Source organism: Nanorana parkeri, unplaced genomic scaffold (genome assembly GCF_000935625.1).
Source record: "Nanorana parkeri isolate BGI_ZX_2015 unplaced genomic scaffold, ASM93562v1 scaffold293, whole genome shotgun sequence".
Classification (NCBI taxonomy): domain Eukaryota; kingdom Metazoa; phylum Chordata; class Amphibia; order Anura; family Dicroglossidae; genus Nanorana; species Nanorana parkeri.
In genome coordinates, this window is record NW_017306561.1 from 700383 (window position 1) to 714576 (window position 14194).

Genomic DNA, 14194 nt, shown 5'->3' on the forward strand with positions numbered 1-14194 from the left:
CTGACCTGATCCGTACGCTCCTGCACTAAAAATGCATCCCAATGTATCCCTATGTGTTTTATGGGCTACAGTTCTCACGTGCGCAGTCCGTTCAGGTTACGACAGAAAAAATACTGCATGTCACATTTTGTACGGTCAGGAAACGGTACGGAAACGCAAAACACGGTAAAAACGAATCAAAAACGCACTGACAGCCCCACTCCAGCAAAAAAAAAAACATTTTTTTTTCTGGAACGCATCAAAAACGCAGCCAAAACGCGGCTAAAACGCGGCAAAACACATTGCACCGCGTCTGCAGATCCGCACCTGATCCGGACCTGATCAGGACCTGATAATCATGTGAACAGGCCCTAAATGTTCTGATGTCACGGGAATGAAAGTAATGGTAAATCCAAAAATTTTAATTTACCAGCAGAACAGGAAAATAACTAAAATCTTGCAATGGGGAGACTTATTCCCATGGTAACTGTCTAATAAGAGAGTTTCCAGTTGACTTTACAGGTCAGAAAGTAAATGGGAAACTACTTAATAGGACAGAGATAGAAAAAATGCAAAAGACCTACAGAGGTTTTAACCCTCTTTTGGCTTTTGCATATAAAATTTTAGCTTTGGATATACTGTACAGTATTATATTATTGTTGGCTGCCCTCTAGCGGTCAAAAAAATAAGTACATATTTTCAAATGAACATCTTGGTGAGGAATTTACAAAAATCCTACTAATTTTTAATTTACAAAAATATCTATTTATAAAGTAAAACTAAATGAACTGTAATCAACTTGGATCAGTCAGTAATTGTTCAGTAATTGTTTTCCAAACATGATGTGAAGGATATTCACTTTTAATGATTAAAAATATATTGCATGTCAACTGTCTGTATGTACCCTTTGCATAATATTGCATAATAGATTTACCCTTTGCATAGAATTGCATAATAGATATTCCATAATGTAGAATTTTACATAATTAGTTTTATTACTAAGTAAGGGAATTGTCATAGAGTAAAAGAAACCCGGAGCCAATACTACAACCCCCCAAATCCCAACTCAGTAGCTAGGCTCGGGTGGGGGGAGTATTAGGGGGGCAAGTCGAGGGTAGGCAATTCTGGTCACCAGTGCAGATAAAGGTCCAAAACAAATAATTAAAAAACAGACAGGAAAGAAGTGAGGTGGATGAGAGTGAATTAGAAAAGAGGAGCAAGGAAGGAGAGTGAAGAAGAAGAAAAGGCTGCGCAAGAGCCAACGTGGGACGGCAGGTCAGCATCCCTTGCAGTACCATCCAAGTGAAATTAAAGTGAGGTCTAAATCCAATGGACAGACATATTCCAGCCATGGGGACCAAATCTTGAGACAGTCAGAGTAAATGCCATTCAGGACAGCCGTGAGCTTCTTATGCACCATTATACACATAACCCTTCGCTTGGCCTCCAAAAAGTTCAAGGTCGGTTGTTTCCATGCCTTAGCTATAGTCTGGCGGATAGCCAAGAAAATGAAGGTTGCTAATTTCCTACCCTTCTTACCAAGTTTTGTGACAGGCCTCCCAAGTAAGGCGTCCCAAAAATGTCAGATAATAGGGCAATGCTAAACTGACCACAGCAAGTTGTAGACCCGCACCCACAATTTCAATCACCACCAAGAAGCCCCAGGGGCAAACTTGAAAATTCTGCAAGGTGTCATGTACCAGCAAAACAGCATCTTATGAGCATTTTTCTGAGACAGAGGGGTTGATTTACTAACCTTATAAACACGCCATGAACAAGTATACACCTCTGTAGTGTGTTCCCTCCCAGCATGATCTATGGGTGGAATCTAAACACCTTTGTAGTGTGTACACACCCAGCAGGTGTGTTGTGCAAAGCCCTGCATGAATTGCAAGGTGATGTTGTGTAAATTAGCTCTATGTTGTGTTGCTTGCGTTGATGAATGCAGGAATGTAAATGCATGAGCTAACCATTTTTGTCTAAACTGTGAAGCAGCATTATATATGCATCATGTGCATGATTTTTCCATATATGGCATTAGTGGAAATATGCTTTTAGAGACTTTTTGGTTGATAAATACGTTTTGCTGTGTGAAAATCACACGCACCCGGTGTGTGCGTGTGTTTAGGTTAGTAAATCACCCCCAGAGTATTCGGTGAGTATTTAGCAGCAGGAAGCCAAATCTTGTTCCATAACAGGTAGGTCCAAAGATTCACCCAAATTGCATTCCTAGGCGAGCATATACGAGAGCTTGGAGTAGCCCACTGAAGGCCACATACAACATGGAGATGAGTCCGGTAGAGTGTGGGTCCGACTGTAAGTAATTGAGGCTATTATCATTTTAGGTTAAGATAATTGCTCTGTATTTTGAAAACTTTCACTATACCTATGTTAGTTGTTGGTGAAAGCTACATCCATGGACTAAAGCTGGGTACACACGGTTAGAATTTCATACCTACATTCATTTGAAAAATCTTCTCGGAACATTTGATAATGCCATCAGACTGGATAAATGTCATTCCAAATTTCCTTTGATTTTAACATTCGATTTTGGAATGAAAGGAGTTTACCAAATGAACACCATATTCAGTGTTAGAATTTCATTCGCTAAAGAAAAAATGTCCATCCTGTCCCTTCGATTTTTTTCTCACCTCTTGGGTTGAAATCAATTGTTGATTTGACTGCCAATAACCATTACAATCAAACGAACATTCTGAAAGCTAATTTTTTCAAACAAAATTCAAAACGTGTATACAAAGATTAATTATCTTTTGGAAGTTCTCTGTAATGTGACATACTTTGTAAGTGTGTGTCTGCATTTTCATTTATGTTTTGGTTTTACACAGCTTTTGGTATGCTAATAGGGTCATGTACATTTCCCAGCAACCCCCTTTGGGTTGGATAGGGTAGGATTAAACGCCGGGTAGGATTAAACGCCAAGTGAAGACTCATACCTTTCCCTTTTTAGTTCTTTACTGCTGTATGTTTTGGTTTTTAACTGACTTTTGTTTTGAATGACTTGAAACAGAACTCCAGGGAATTTTTTTCTTAACCCTTGAAGTGGGGCTACTCTCACATTGCAAGGGTTAAGTGCTCCTTTTCTTCTAGGTTCAAAAATAACAAAATGATACTCACCCAAGTATAAATTGTGTAAATTATGTTGTTTTTGTGTGTGCTGATAATGATTTTAGTGTATTTTTAATCTAATATACTGTTTTGATAAACATTAGCGCAACTGTTGTGGGACCTACATAATCAGCAGCACTATCTTTTTATTCTCCGGGTCATGTGCTGTCAAAAAACCTTAGGGGGTTATTCACTAAAGAGCTGAAGGATCCAGCAATAGCTTCGGCTGATCCTTCGGCTATCTTCTGACGACTGAGCCGTTCGGTTCAGTCACTATAGCCCGTACAGCAGGCATATGCTTCGGCTCAACTGAGCCGCAGAGGAGAGAATGGCCTGCCGAAGGCCAGCCGTTCGCGCTGCAAATGACAGCTGGATCTCACGGCTCACTCCGACCAGTTGTAATGGCAGATCAGTGACCCCAAATGACCTGGGGACGCCGACCTGTCATTAAACAATAACAACTGGACATAGCCGGCCGTGACGTCATGGCGAGCTCCGCCCAGTTGTTATTCATTGGCCAGGACCTGCCAAAGGAGACTCTAGCAGGTGCCAGACAATAGGAAGCAGTTGGGTGGAGCTAGCTGTCACTGCTACCTCCGCCCAATTGTTTTACTTTTTAAAAATATCTTTATTTCTTTTTTAATTTTACTATTTGTTTACATTCTTTAAATATTTTTTAACTTTTTTTTTTTCTTCACTCTTTTTACTGATTTTCTATTCTGCTCGGTACCTTGGAGGCACCAAGCAGAATAGCCAAGTCGAATGCCGCTCCCTCTGCACTCCGGCTCAGCCGAACATGCAGAGCATGTTCGGCTGACCAAAAGCAGCCAATGTATGGCTGATTTCAGCCAATGTACTGAGCCGGAGTATATAGCCAAACGTCATTCAGCTCTGTTCACTTCTGCTCGGTTATTCACTCGGCAACTTTGTGAATAACCCTGTTATTGTTTGGGGCTGTATGGGTTACAAACTCTGAAAGCTGTAGTTGGAATATGAAAGAATATGAAAGAAAGTGTAAATTTGCAAAAATGGTCTGCCCACCTCCTACACTTATTTCTCTTTATAGTCCTAGCAAAGCCAAAAGGGTAAATAGATTGGGCTGTGGGTTTTTTGTGAAAAAAACATGGACACAGATGAACTAATAATTTTCATAAAGCACAATTTTGATTGGATAAATAATATAACACACAGAAATAAGTTACACACATTATTAGTAATTGATGGGGAAATTATTTAGGCTGGTTTCAAATCTGTCCTCTCAAGTGTGTTGTGTTGTGCATTAACATGTGTTGAGTTAAGCAGCCCTTTGATTTGAGGTAACAAAAAAACCTGCAGGTGACCACGCTGACCAATGAGAAGCGCTTCTTAGCACAGTTAAATACGGTTTTGATTAAAAATATTTTTTTGTATCAGCACAAGTAGATTGTCATGAGGGACAAGTAGATTTGGCCCCTGCTTTAGCCCTTGGGCAGGTAGTTTTTTTTTTAAATGTCCACACCCCTGAATCATGTGTGCAGAAGAGATAATTTACCCTGAACAATTAAAAAAATAATCAAACGGGATCCCAGAGCAAAAGCCAAAAGAGGACATCAAGGGACATCCTAAAACATTTAATGTGAAAATAGCTTAATGTAGCTTAATGTACCATAATGTCAGACGTCCCAGGGAGCTAGTAGTGAGATGAGGAATCCACTGGCAGTAAGCAGCTGACAGTCCAGAAATGTGGTACAAGTTTAGGGATAATCCAAGAGGGGTAGTCAATGTCCAATCCGGGTCGAGGCAGACAGCGAAGGTTCTAAGGCGGAAGACAGTCCAAGGGTCAGCAATCGGGAAGGATACAAAGGGGCAACAGGCAATAGGAGGATCAGCAGGGAGGCTAGGTGTTCACCATAAAGGTGGAATAACTCAGCAATAAGCCAGAGCTCAGGCCAAGTTTTTATAGCCAGGGGAGGTAGGACCACCCCCTGGTCACCGAGGCAACCAGGAGGCTTCCCCCCCCGGGAACCAATGGCAGGCGAGGAAGATGGAAGGTGTGTACTGGGAACCTCCCCCAGCAAGGCTCACACCTGATAGCCAGATGACGCAGGAACACTATGCACGCGCTCCCGGGGATGCGCGTGCAGCCTGCGTACTGCACATTCGCACACGCTGCACGACTCGCGCATGCGCACCCGCACCTCGGGCACCAGGTGTTCTACCGAGCTGAAGGAGAACCCGTGCCCTCCGCCGTGCCCGTGGTCCCCGAGTAGAGGTAACACCCCCTGCTTCCTGACACATAATGTGCCCTAAACCTCAATCAACTGCCTTGAAACTTTGCACAACCTACCTTCTCAGCTTCCCAACCCTATCCTGGACGTTTCATGGATTTTAGTTACCCACAAGGCAAATGAGTGACATTAAGCGTGATTTTTGGGGAGCTTAATGTGGCTTAACGTACAAAAAACAACTTAGATGTTAATCGATTTCCCCCAAAAACTTGCCATACTACATGACTCTCTCTATGCCAACATATTCTGAAGAGTGTGTGCCATTTGATAAAACATACCAAAAAGTTATTTACATTAAACTATTTTATTACAATCCTAAAGCATTTTGATCTGTCATTGCAACTGGCCGGAGCCAGCCGTGAGATCGCGCCCGGCTCCACCAAGTTGTCATTGTGTAATGACAATTCAGTGTCCCCAGGTAACCTGGGGACACTGATCTGTCATTGCAACTGGCCGGAGCCAGCCGTGAGATCACGCCTGGCTCCGCCCAGCTGTAAGTTGCAAGGCTTTCGGCCAGCCAATGGTCGGCCGTTCAGCCCGCTTCAAGTTTCACCTCGGCTCAGTAGAGCCGAAGCATATGCCTTCGGCTTGACTGAGCCGCTCGACCCAACTTTGGGAGCTGCATGGGCTATAGTGAATAGCACGTACAGTAGCCCTTCTGTTCTACTGAACCGAAGGGCTCCAGCGGCTGAAGCTAGCCGAAGGATCAGCCGGACCTACGGCTGATCCTGCGGCTAGCTTAGTGAATAACCCCTTAAATTTCTAATAGCCACTGCACAAAGGTAGTAGGGGCTACACAAGCCCAACACCACTCAATAAGATGAGAGCTTAGGTTGTGCAAAGTTTCAATTGATTGAGGTTTAGGCACATTATGGTACATTAAGCTCGTTTTACATTAAGCTAAGTGTTTTAGGATTGCAGTAAAATAGTTTAATGTGAATAACTTTTGGTATGTTTTATCAAATGACCCAAAATCTTCAGAATATGTTGGTATAGATAGTGTCTTGTAATGTGTAAAATACGGCGGACATTGATTTGCAGGATAATTGCAGGATAGGTTTGGGAAGCTGAGCACTTGGGTTGTGCAAAGTTTCAAGGCATCTGATTGAGGTTTAGATACTTTTTTACACATTAGGCTCTTTTTACATTAAGCTGTTCACATTAAAATGTATTAGGATTGTAATAAAATAGTTTAATGTGAATAACTTTTGGTACGTTCTATTAAATTACCCAAAATCTTCAGAATATGTTGGCATAGAGAGAGTCTAGTAGTATAGCAAGTTTGGGGGAAAATCGATTTGTAGCTTAAAATTCATATACTTATCTTCCAACATGTTCAAGACAAGAACGATCCTTCCTAAATCCATGCTGATTATCGGGATCATGGCATAATAACTGATAATCAGCATGGATTTAGGAAGGATCGTTCTTATCAGACCAACCTGCTGACCTTTTACGAAGAGGTTAGTAGAGATCTGGATGGAGGGAGGCCGGTGGACGTAGTATATCTGGATTTCTCCAAAGCGTTTGATATGGTGCCACATAAACGCTTGTTATACAAGCTAAGGGCTATGGGCATAGATGAATTAGTGTGCACGTGGATAGAAAACTGGCTAAAGGAACGTGTACAAAGAGTATCGCTAAACGGCACCTTTTCTGATTGGGTTGAGGTCATGAGTGGCGTGCCCCAGGGTTCTGTGCTGGGTCCCATGCTTTTTAACCTATTTATTAATGATATAGGGGAGGGAGTGAGTAGTCGTGTCTCAGTGTTTGCTGATGATATACGAAAATTGGGAGGGTAATAGACAGGGATTTAAATGTTATAACATTACAGGAGGACTGGATAAACTTGGGGAGTGGGCAACTGTATGGCAGATGAAGTTCAATGTCGATAAATGCAAGGTAATGCACTTTGGAATTAAAAATAGGCAAATGGACTATACACTTATGGGTGTGCCACTAGGGAAGTCGGAAACGAAGAAGGATTTGGGGGTCATCATAGACCACAGACTAAATAACAGCTTGCAGTGCCAGGCTGCTGTAGACAAAGCAAGCAGAGTCCTGTCTTGCATTAAGAAGGGAATGTATTGCAGGGACAAGTCTATAATTTTGCCACTTTACAGATCACTGGTTCGGCCACATCTGGAGTATGCGGTCCAGTTTTGGTCACCGATACTCAGAAAAGGTGACCTTGAGCTGGAAAAAGTCCAGAGGAGGGCAACCAAACTCATTAAGGGGTTCGAGGACCTGAACTATGAAACAAGGTTGTTAAAATTAAATATGTTCTTGTTGGAGGTTAGGAGATTAAGGGGGGACATGATTTTTCTGTATAAACTGTTCAATGGTGACAGCAACATTGCTAACAAACTGTTTACGTTTAGCTCCGTAACAAAGACCAGAGGGCACAACCAAAAATTGGTGGAAAAAAAATTTCAACACACAGGGCGCAAGGGGTTCTTCACAGTTAGAGCGGTTAGGGTCTGGAACTCGCTGCCGCAGGAAGTGATTTCAGCCAAGAGTGTGGAAGCATTCAAGAAACTCCAGGACGAGTTCCTCGGAGACGATAATATACAGGGGTACACATGGACTAATACACACGCACACACCAGCTCAAACATAAATGCACACATGCAATAGGCTGGACTTGATGGACTTATGTCTTTATTCAACCTCAAATACTATGTAACTATGTAACTATGTTCAACTGGCAAAAGTCAGCAATATAAGACACACAGTACACACACACACACACACACACACACGTCTGTTATTGCTGTTAAGGGGTTAAACTTTTTATACACATTTACATGGTAGGTTCACTTTAAGTAGAGAATGTTTGAGTCATCCATCTGAGTTGCGTATCAGGACACTGAAATTTGTCATAATTACTTCCTACAGTAGTGATAAGACTAGAATAAGTCACAAGTAACCCCGCCTTTAGACTACTGAAGAATGGAATTTCATAAGGGCTGTTTTGTACTTTTCCTACGTTACACATTTCCCGGTGCAGTCTCAGCCCTCTTGTTCTGAGTGCAGTGTGCACAGCAGTGTCAGTACTCATAGACTCTCAGTAAATATTTTCACACAGAAGGGTTTATTTTTGAAAGCCGGTGCACAAAAAACTGGAAACAAAAGCAGAGCTATTGCCCTCTCCATATTGTTTATTTCTCTAATAATTGAAACTGAATAGGAAGCATGGTGTTTGAAAGATATAATTTGTTGTTAAATGTTTTACAGTGTAGCCACTCTACACCCTACGAACTGGATGTACATTTTGATTAATGATTAACAAGCCCCTGTGTGATAGCATTTGAAGGTGACAGGTTCTCTTTATTGTACCGGTCACCTGCAATGCAGGCATTCGAGCACAGCACTGTGCTGGAACTCCTGTGACAGCTGAGATGGGAAGTCTGCAAGTGCAGCATTCCTCACTCAGTGTTCACACGGAGCAGAGCAGAGAGTTCTCCGCTCTGCTCCCCGCTGTCCAGAAGAGCGGGAGACCCCAAAAACCATGGTGAGGAGGGAGGCGGCCAGCAGGGACAGAGGCAGCCAGAGGTGGACATGGAGGGGGGGTCGGGGGGAGGTACCTGCAGCCATATTACAAGAGATCTCGGCAGGATCACTTGTACTAAAGGAACACCAGCTTCCCTGCTCTATAATTAGCTCTGCTTGACCGAAGTAGGGCTACATGTAGAAAAAAAAAATTACCCACCCTGCTACTATGCCGCCCCTCAATTCCCTGCTGCCCCAAGGCCAGACCTCAGTGGTCTTGTGGTAAATTCAGCCCTGCAAATTGTCCATGTGTACCCCTGTATATTATCGTCTCCGAGGAACTCGTCCTGGAGTTTCTTGAATTATTCCACACTCTCAGCTGAAATCACTTCCTGCGGCAGCGAGTTCCAGACCTTAACCGCTCTAACTGTGAAGAACCCCTTGCGCCCTGTGTGTTGAAATTTTTTTTCCACCAATTTTTGGTGGTGCCCTCTGGTCTTTGTTACGGAGCTAACCGTAAACAGTTTGTTAAAAATGTTGCTGTCACCATTAAATAGTGTATAGTCCATTTGCCTATTTTTAACTCCAAGGTGCATTACCTTACATTTATCGACATTGAACTTCATCTGCCATACAGTTGCCCACTCCCCGATTTTCTCCAGGTCCTCCTGTAATGTTATAATGTCTAAATCTGTGTCTACTACCCTCCCAATTTTCGTATCATCAGCAAACACTGAGACATGGCTACTCACTCCCTCCCCTATATCAATAATAAACAGGTTAAAAAGCATGGGGCCCAGCACAGAACCCTGGGGCACGCCACTCATGACCTCAGCCCAGTCTGAAAAGGTGCAATTAACTGATACTCTTTGTACACGTTCCTTCAGCCAGTTTTCTATCCATGTGCACACTAATTCATCTATGCCCATAGCCCTTAGCTTGTATAACAAGCATTTATGTGGCACCGTATCAAATACGTTGGAAAAGTCCAGATATACTACGTCCACCGGCCTCCCTCCATCCAGATCTTTACTTACCTCTCCTTGATCTGGCAAGAACGATCCTTCCCAAATCCATGCTGATTATCAGTTATTATGCCATGATCCCGGACTAATTCCACTAAGTAGTCCTTAATAATTCCCTCTAACAGTTTACATACTATGCAGTCAGACTAACTGGTCTATAGTTCCCCGGTTGGCATTTTGACCCTTTGTACCACATTAGCCCTTCGCCAGTCGATTGGCACTCTACCAGCCATTACGGATTCCTTAAAAATCTCCTTGTTCAGTTACTTGAGTACCTTGGGATGTAGATTATCAGGTCCTAATGCTTTATTTGCATTTAGTAGTTTAAGCCTATGTTGTATCCCAGTTTCAGTCAACCACTCAGGTGTATTTCTTGTTAAATTTTTTTGTTTTATCGTGTACACAAAACAAGTCTTTTTCCTTGGTGAATACCGACGAGAAGAAAGTATTTAGCGCCTCGGCCCTCTCCCTGTCATTTATGTGTAACGTCCCATTTATGTCCTTTATTGGGCCTATCTGTTCCTTTCTCCCCTTTTTACTGTTTATGTATTGATAAACATTTTTGGGGTTCCTTTTACTAACTTCGGCTATATATTTGTCACATTCAATTTTAGCTGCCCGGACTACCAGTTTACATCTTTTGTTACATTCTTTGTAGTTTTGGAATGCCAATACTGTCCCCTCCGTTTTATACTTAGTAAATGCCACTTTCTTTTCCTTAATGTGTTGTTTCACCGTTTTATTTAGCCATATTGGCTTTGTTTTTGTTTTTTTGTTACCCGGTGGTATACACCTGGTAATAACATTTTTTTATTTGTTCTTGAAACAGTCCCACTTTTGGTCAAAGTTTAGTTTATCAAATAAGTTTTCCCATTCGATTTCACCCACTATATTGGGTAGTTTATCAAAGTTAGCCTTCCTGAAGTTTAGGCTTCTTGTCCGCCCATCCCCCTTCCCTTTCTTGAACCCAATATTAAAAGCAATCACCTTGTGATCACTATTACCCAGTGTCTCCCCGATTACAATATCCTCAATTAACTCCTTATTATTGCTGATGATCAGATCTAGGATGACATTTTCCCTAGTCGGGACCTCAACCATCTGATCCATGAAATTGTCTCGCAACATATTAAGAAAACGTGCTGCCCTTGCCGATTTGGAAGTTCCATTAGCCCAGTTGATGCTTGGGTAATTGAAGTCTCCCATTACCACAACATTACCCTGTTTCCCCCGCTATTTCTATTTGGGATTGTAGGTGGGCCTCTTCCTCTTCCCCTATATTTGGAGGTTTATAACAGACACCCACAATAAGTTTACGGCTAAGGTCCGTTCTATCTAGTTCTAGCCATCTAGTTCCACATCATCTCCACCAGCTGACGTGATATTGTCACGGATGTGCATAATGAGGTTATTTTTAGCATATATACATACCCCCCCTTCTTGCCAGCCTGTCCCTCCTGAACAGGTTGTACCCTTCTATGTTAGTAGCCCAATCATGTGTGCCGTCTAACCATGTTTCTGCTATTCCTACTATATCGTAGCCCTCCTCGAGTAACCATTGGTGAACATACATTTAATTTTTCTACATTTACTGGTTAAACGTTTGCTCCCCTCTTGCTCCCCACTACTAATTTTATTGTACCTGTTACGGTTGGTCCATTCCTACTTGGATCAGCATCACGCAACCTGGCATATTTGTTGGGGTTAAACAGTTCAGGGCTGACCTCTCTAGCACTCTTCCCTCTGCCCCGTCTTCTAACAGTGACCCACAAGGAACGCATACATTGCGCACGACGTGCACCTCTTTGCACAACCACTCAAAGAAGACATTTTCCCCTTTATTTTATTTCCTTTTTTTGGTTTAGTGTTTTTTTATTATTATTATTATTATTATACTACCGCACTGTGGTTATTTTACTGAAGCCCTTAATTTAGCTCAATTTACTTTAATGCATTTCTAAGATTTAACTCGTAAATCTCGTGTCACTTTAAGATATGCAAATATATATTTACTTTTACAGGGAGGGTTTAATATCTCTTTAAGGGGTACGATAAAGGTTATTGTACAGAATAATACTTCAGGTAGTTAAATGGAATTTTTTTTAGAGATATCTGTAGTCAAACTTAAAAGATGGACAACTGAGGAGGAACCCCAGCAGAGTCGGTGTCACCTGTGCGTTGTCACCCCAGCAAAGTCATTGTCTGAGTTGTCACTCCAGCGTTGTCAGTGTCACTTGGGCGTTGTCACCACAGCGGTGTCAATGTTACCTCTCCTCTGTCTCTCTGCTTGTGTTGTCATCTAAAACAAACTATTGCTCAGTCTTATACAATCTCTAGAGATTCATGTGATTGTATAAGACTGATCAATTACAGTGACCCTCTGCGCCCCTCATGACACCCACCGCACCACTCCTGAGACCTTCTGCACCCCTCCTGGGACATTCCGCACCCCTTATGACACCCTCTGTACCCCTCCTGAGGCCCTCCGCACCCCTCCCGGGGCATTCCGCGCCCCTCCCGGGACATTCCGCGCCCCTCCCGGGACATTCCGCGCCCCTCCTGACAACCTCCACACCCCTCCTGAGACCCTCCGCACCCCTCCAGCGGCCAGTGAGGAGAGATACTCGGCGGCAGCGGTGGGAGGACAGAGCCGGGAGACGGAGTCGGGAGGATGGAGCCAGCATGGAGAGAGATGGGTGCGGGGTGGCAGCGGGGGGAGGACGAACACCCTGCAGTCTGATTACAAGTGATCTTGGTGACATCGCCAAGATCACTTGTAAAATAACAACTGGCTTCCCCTCTGTACATTTAGTCCTGCTTGTGTAAAGCAAGACTAAATGTAGAAGACAAATTACCGCCCGGCGCCCGGAACTCCATGTTGGGAGACAAACCGCTGCCGCCCCTCTGCTCCCTGCCGCCCCGAGGCCAGGCCTCGGTGGACTTGTGGGGAACCCGCCCTTGCCTGCACTCCTCCTGAGACCCTCTGTGCCCTTCCCGAGACTCTCTGCACCTCTTCTGAAACCCTCTGCAAACCCCCCTGAGACCGGCTGCTCCCATTCTGAGACCGTCTTCACCCATCTTTAGGCCTTCCACACCCCTTATGAGACTTTCTGCACCCCTCCTGAGACCCTCTGCCTGAGACATCAGACAGGCACCCCAGGAACAGAACGACAGCACAAAGTATGTAGAAAATTCATATACTATTATTCTCCATTGCTGTGATTTGTAGTTCTCAATAGCTGATGGTATTGTTCTGCATTGCTTATTGTCCTTTATAGCTGGTGGTATCCTGCATTGTTGTATATGTTTTGTGTTTTATTGTTTAGTGTATTCTACAAATCTGACTTTAAAAATCAAACTTTGCAATTTTTATGTTTTTATCTTGGTAGCTGGTCTTGTCTAGGGCGCAAAATAGGCTAGCACCAGCCCTGGCTGTCACCAGCACAATGTGCTGCAGGCACTGCCGGGCAGCACATTCTGCTGTGTGAGGACCCTCTCCTCTTAGCCCCACCCCCTGACTGGGGAGACAAGGAAGAGGGCCCTGCTGGACAAGGAAGGTAAGTCTGGTGTGGGGGGTGTGTGTCTGTGTGTGGGATGCTGGTGATATAGTGCTCACTTTTACGCATTGCTGGTGGTATTCGGCATTGTTGTATGATGATTATATAGCAATGCAGAATAGCTCCAACTATGTAGGATTACAAGTCCCAGCAATGCATTATAGTGTGGGGGGAAGGGGGCTGCTGGTGGCATTCTGCATAGCTGACTTATTATAATGTATTGCTTGGACTTGTAGTCCCGCATAGCTGCTGGTATTCTGCATTGATGTATGATGATTATACAGTAATGCAGAATAGCACCAACTATGAAGGACTACAAGTCTCAGCAATGCATTATATTTTTAAGTAGGGATACACCACTGCCAAATACTGGGCATTTTCCCCAAGTACTCATACTCGTGAAAATGCCCCGATACTAAGCGCAGATACCGGTGTTATGTCGAGAACGCCGACGTAGTCGAATTTGCCGACCTCAGCATATGCGCTTGCGCACAGACCAATATTATGGAGGAGAACCGGGATTTATTCACAAAGTATTTCGTTTAAATCGTTAATTGTGACTTAATATTCCATCCTTCATTCATGGATGGCATATTATTACCGCTAACAATTAACCATTACAAACAAATACTTTGTAAATAAATGGCGGTTTCCCCAGTAATCCCGTCTGTACGTAAGCGCAGATACTGGGTCGGCGTTCTCGACAGAACACCAGCACTAAAATTTTAAACAAGCGGCTGCCCGAGGG

General features: G+C 43.4%; 1 protein-coding gene across 1 annotated transcript in view; it reads left to right on the forward strand.

The window, feature by feature from the left end:
• Positions 1 to 2261: 2261 nt before the first annotated feature.
• Positions 2262 to 14194, forward strand: part of LOC108787934 (transient receptor potential cation channel subfamily V member 3-like) — a 48243-nt gene continuing 36310 nt past the window's right edge. Inside the window, exons 1-3 of the mRNA XM_018557634.1 lie at positions 2262 to 2295; positions 12494 to 12585; positions 12974 to 13069. Of these exons, the coding sequence (XP_018413136.1) occupies positions 2262 to 2295; positions 12494 to 12585; positions 12974 to 13069 (222 nt within the window). The remainder of the gene's footprint in view (positions 2296 to 12493; positions 12586 to 12973; positions 13070 to 14194) is intronic.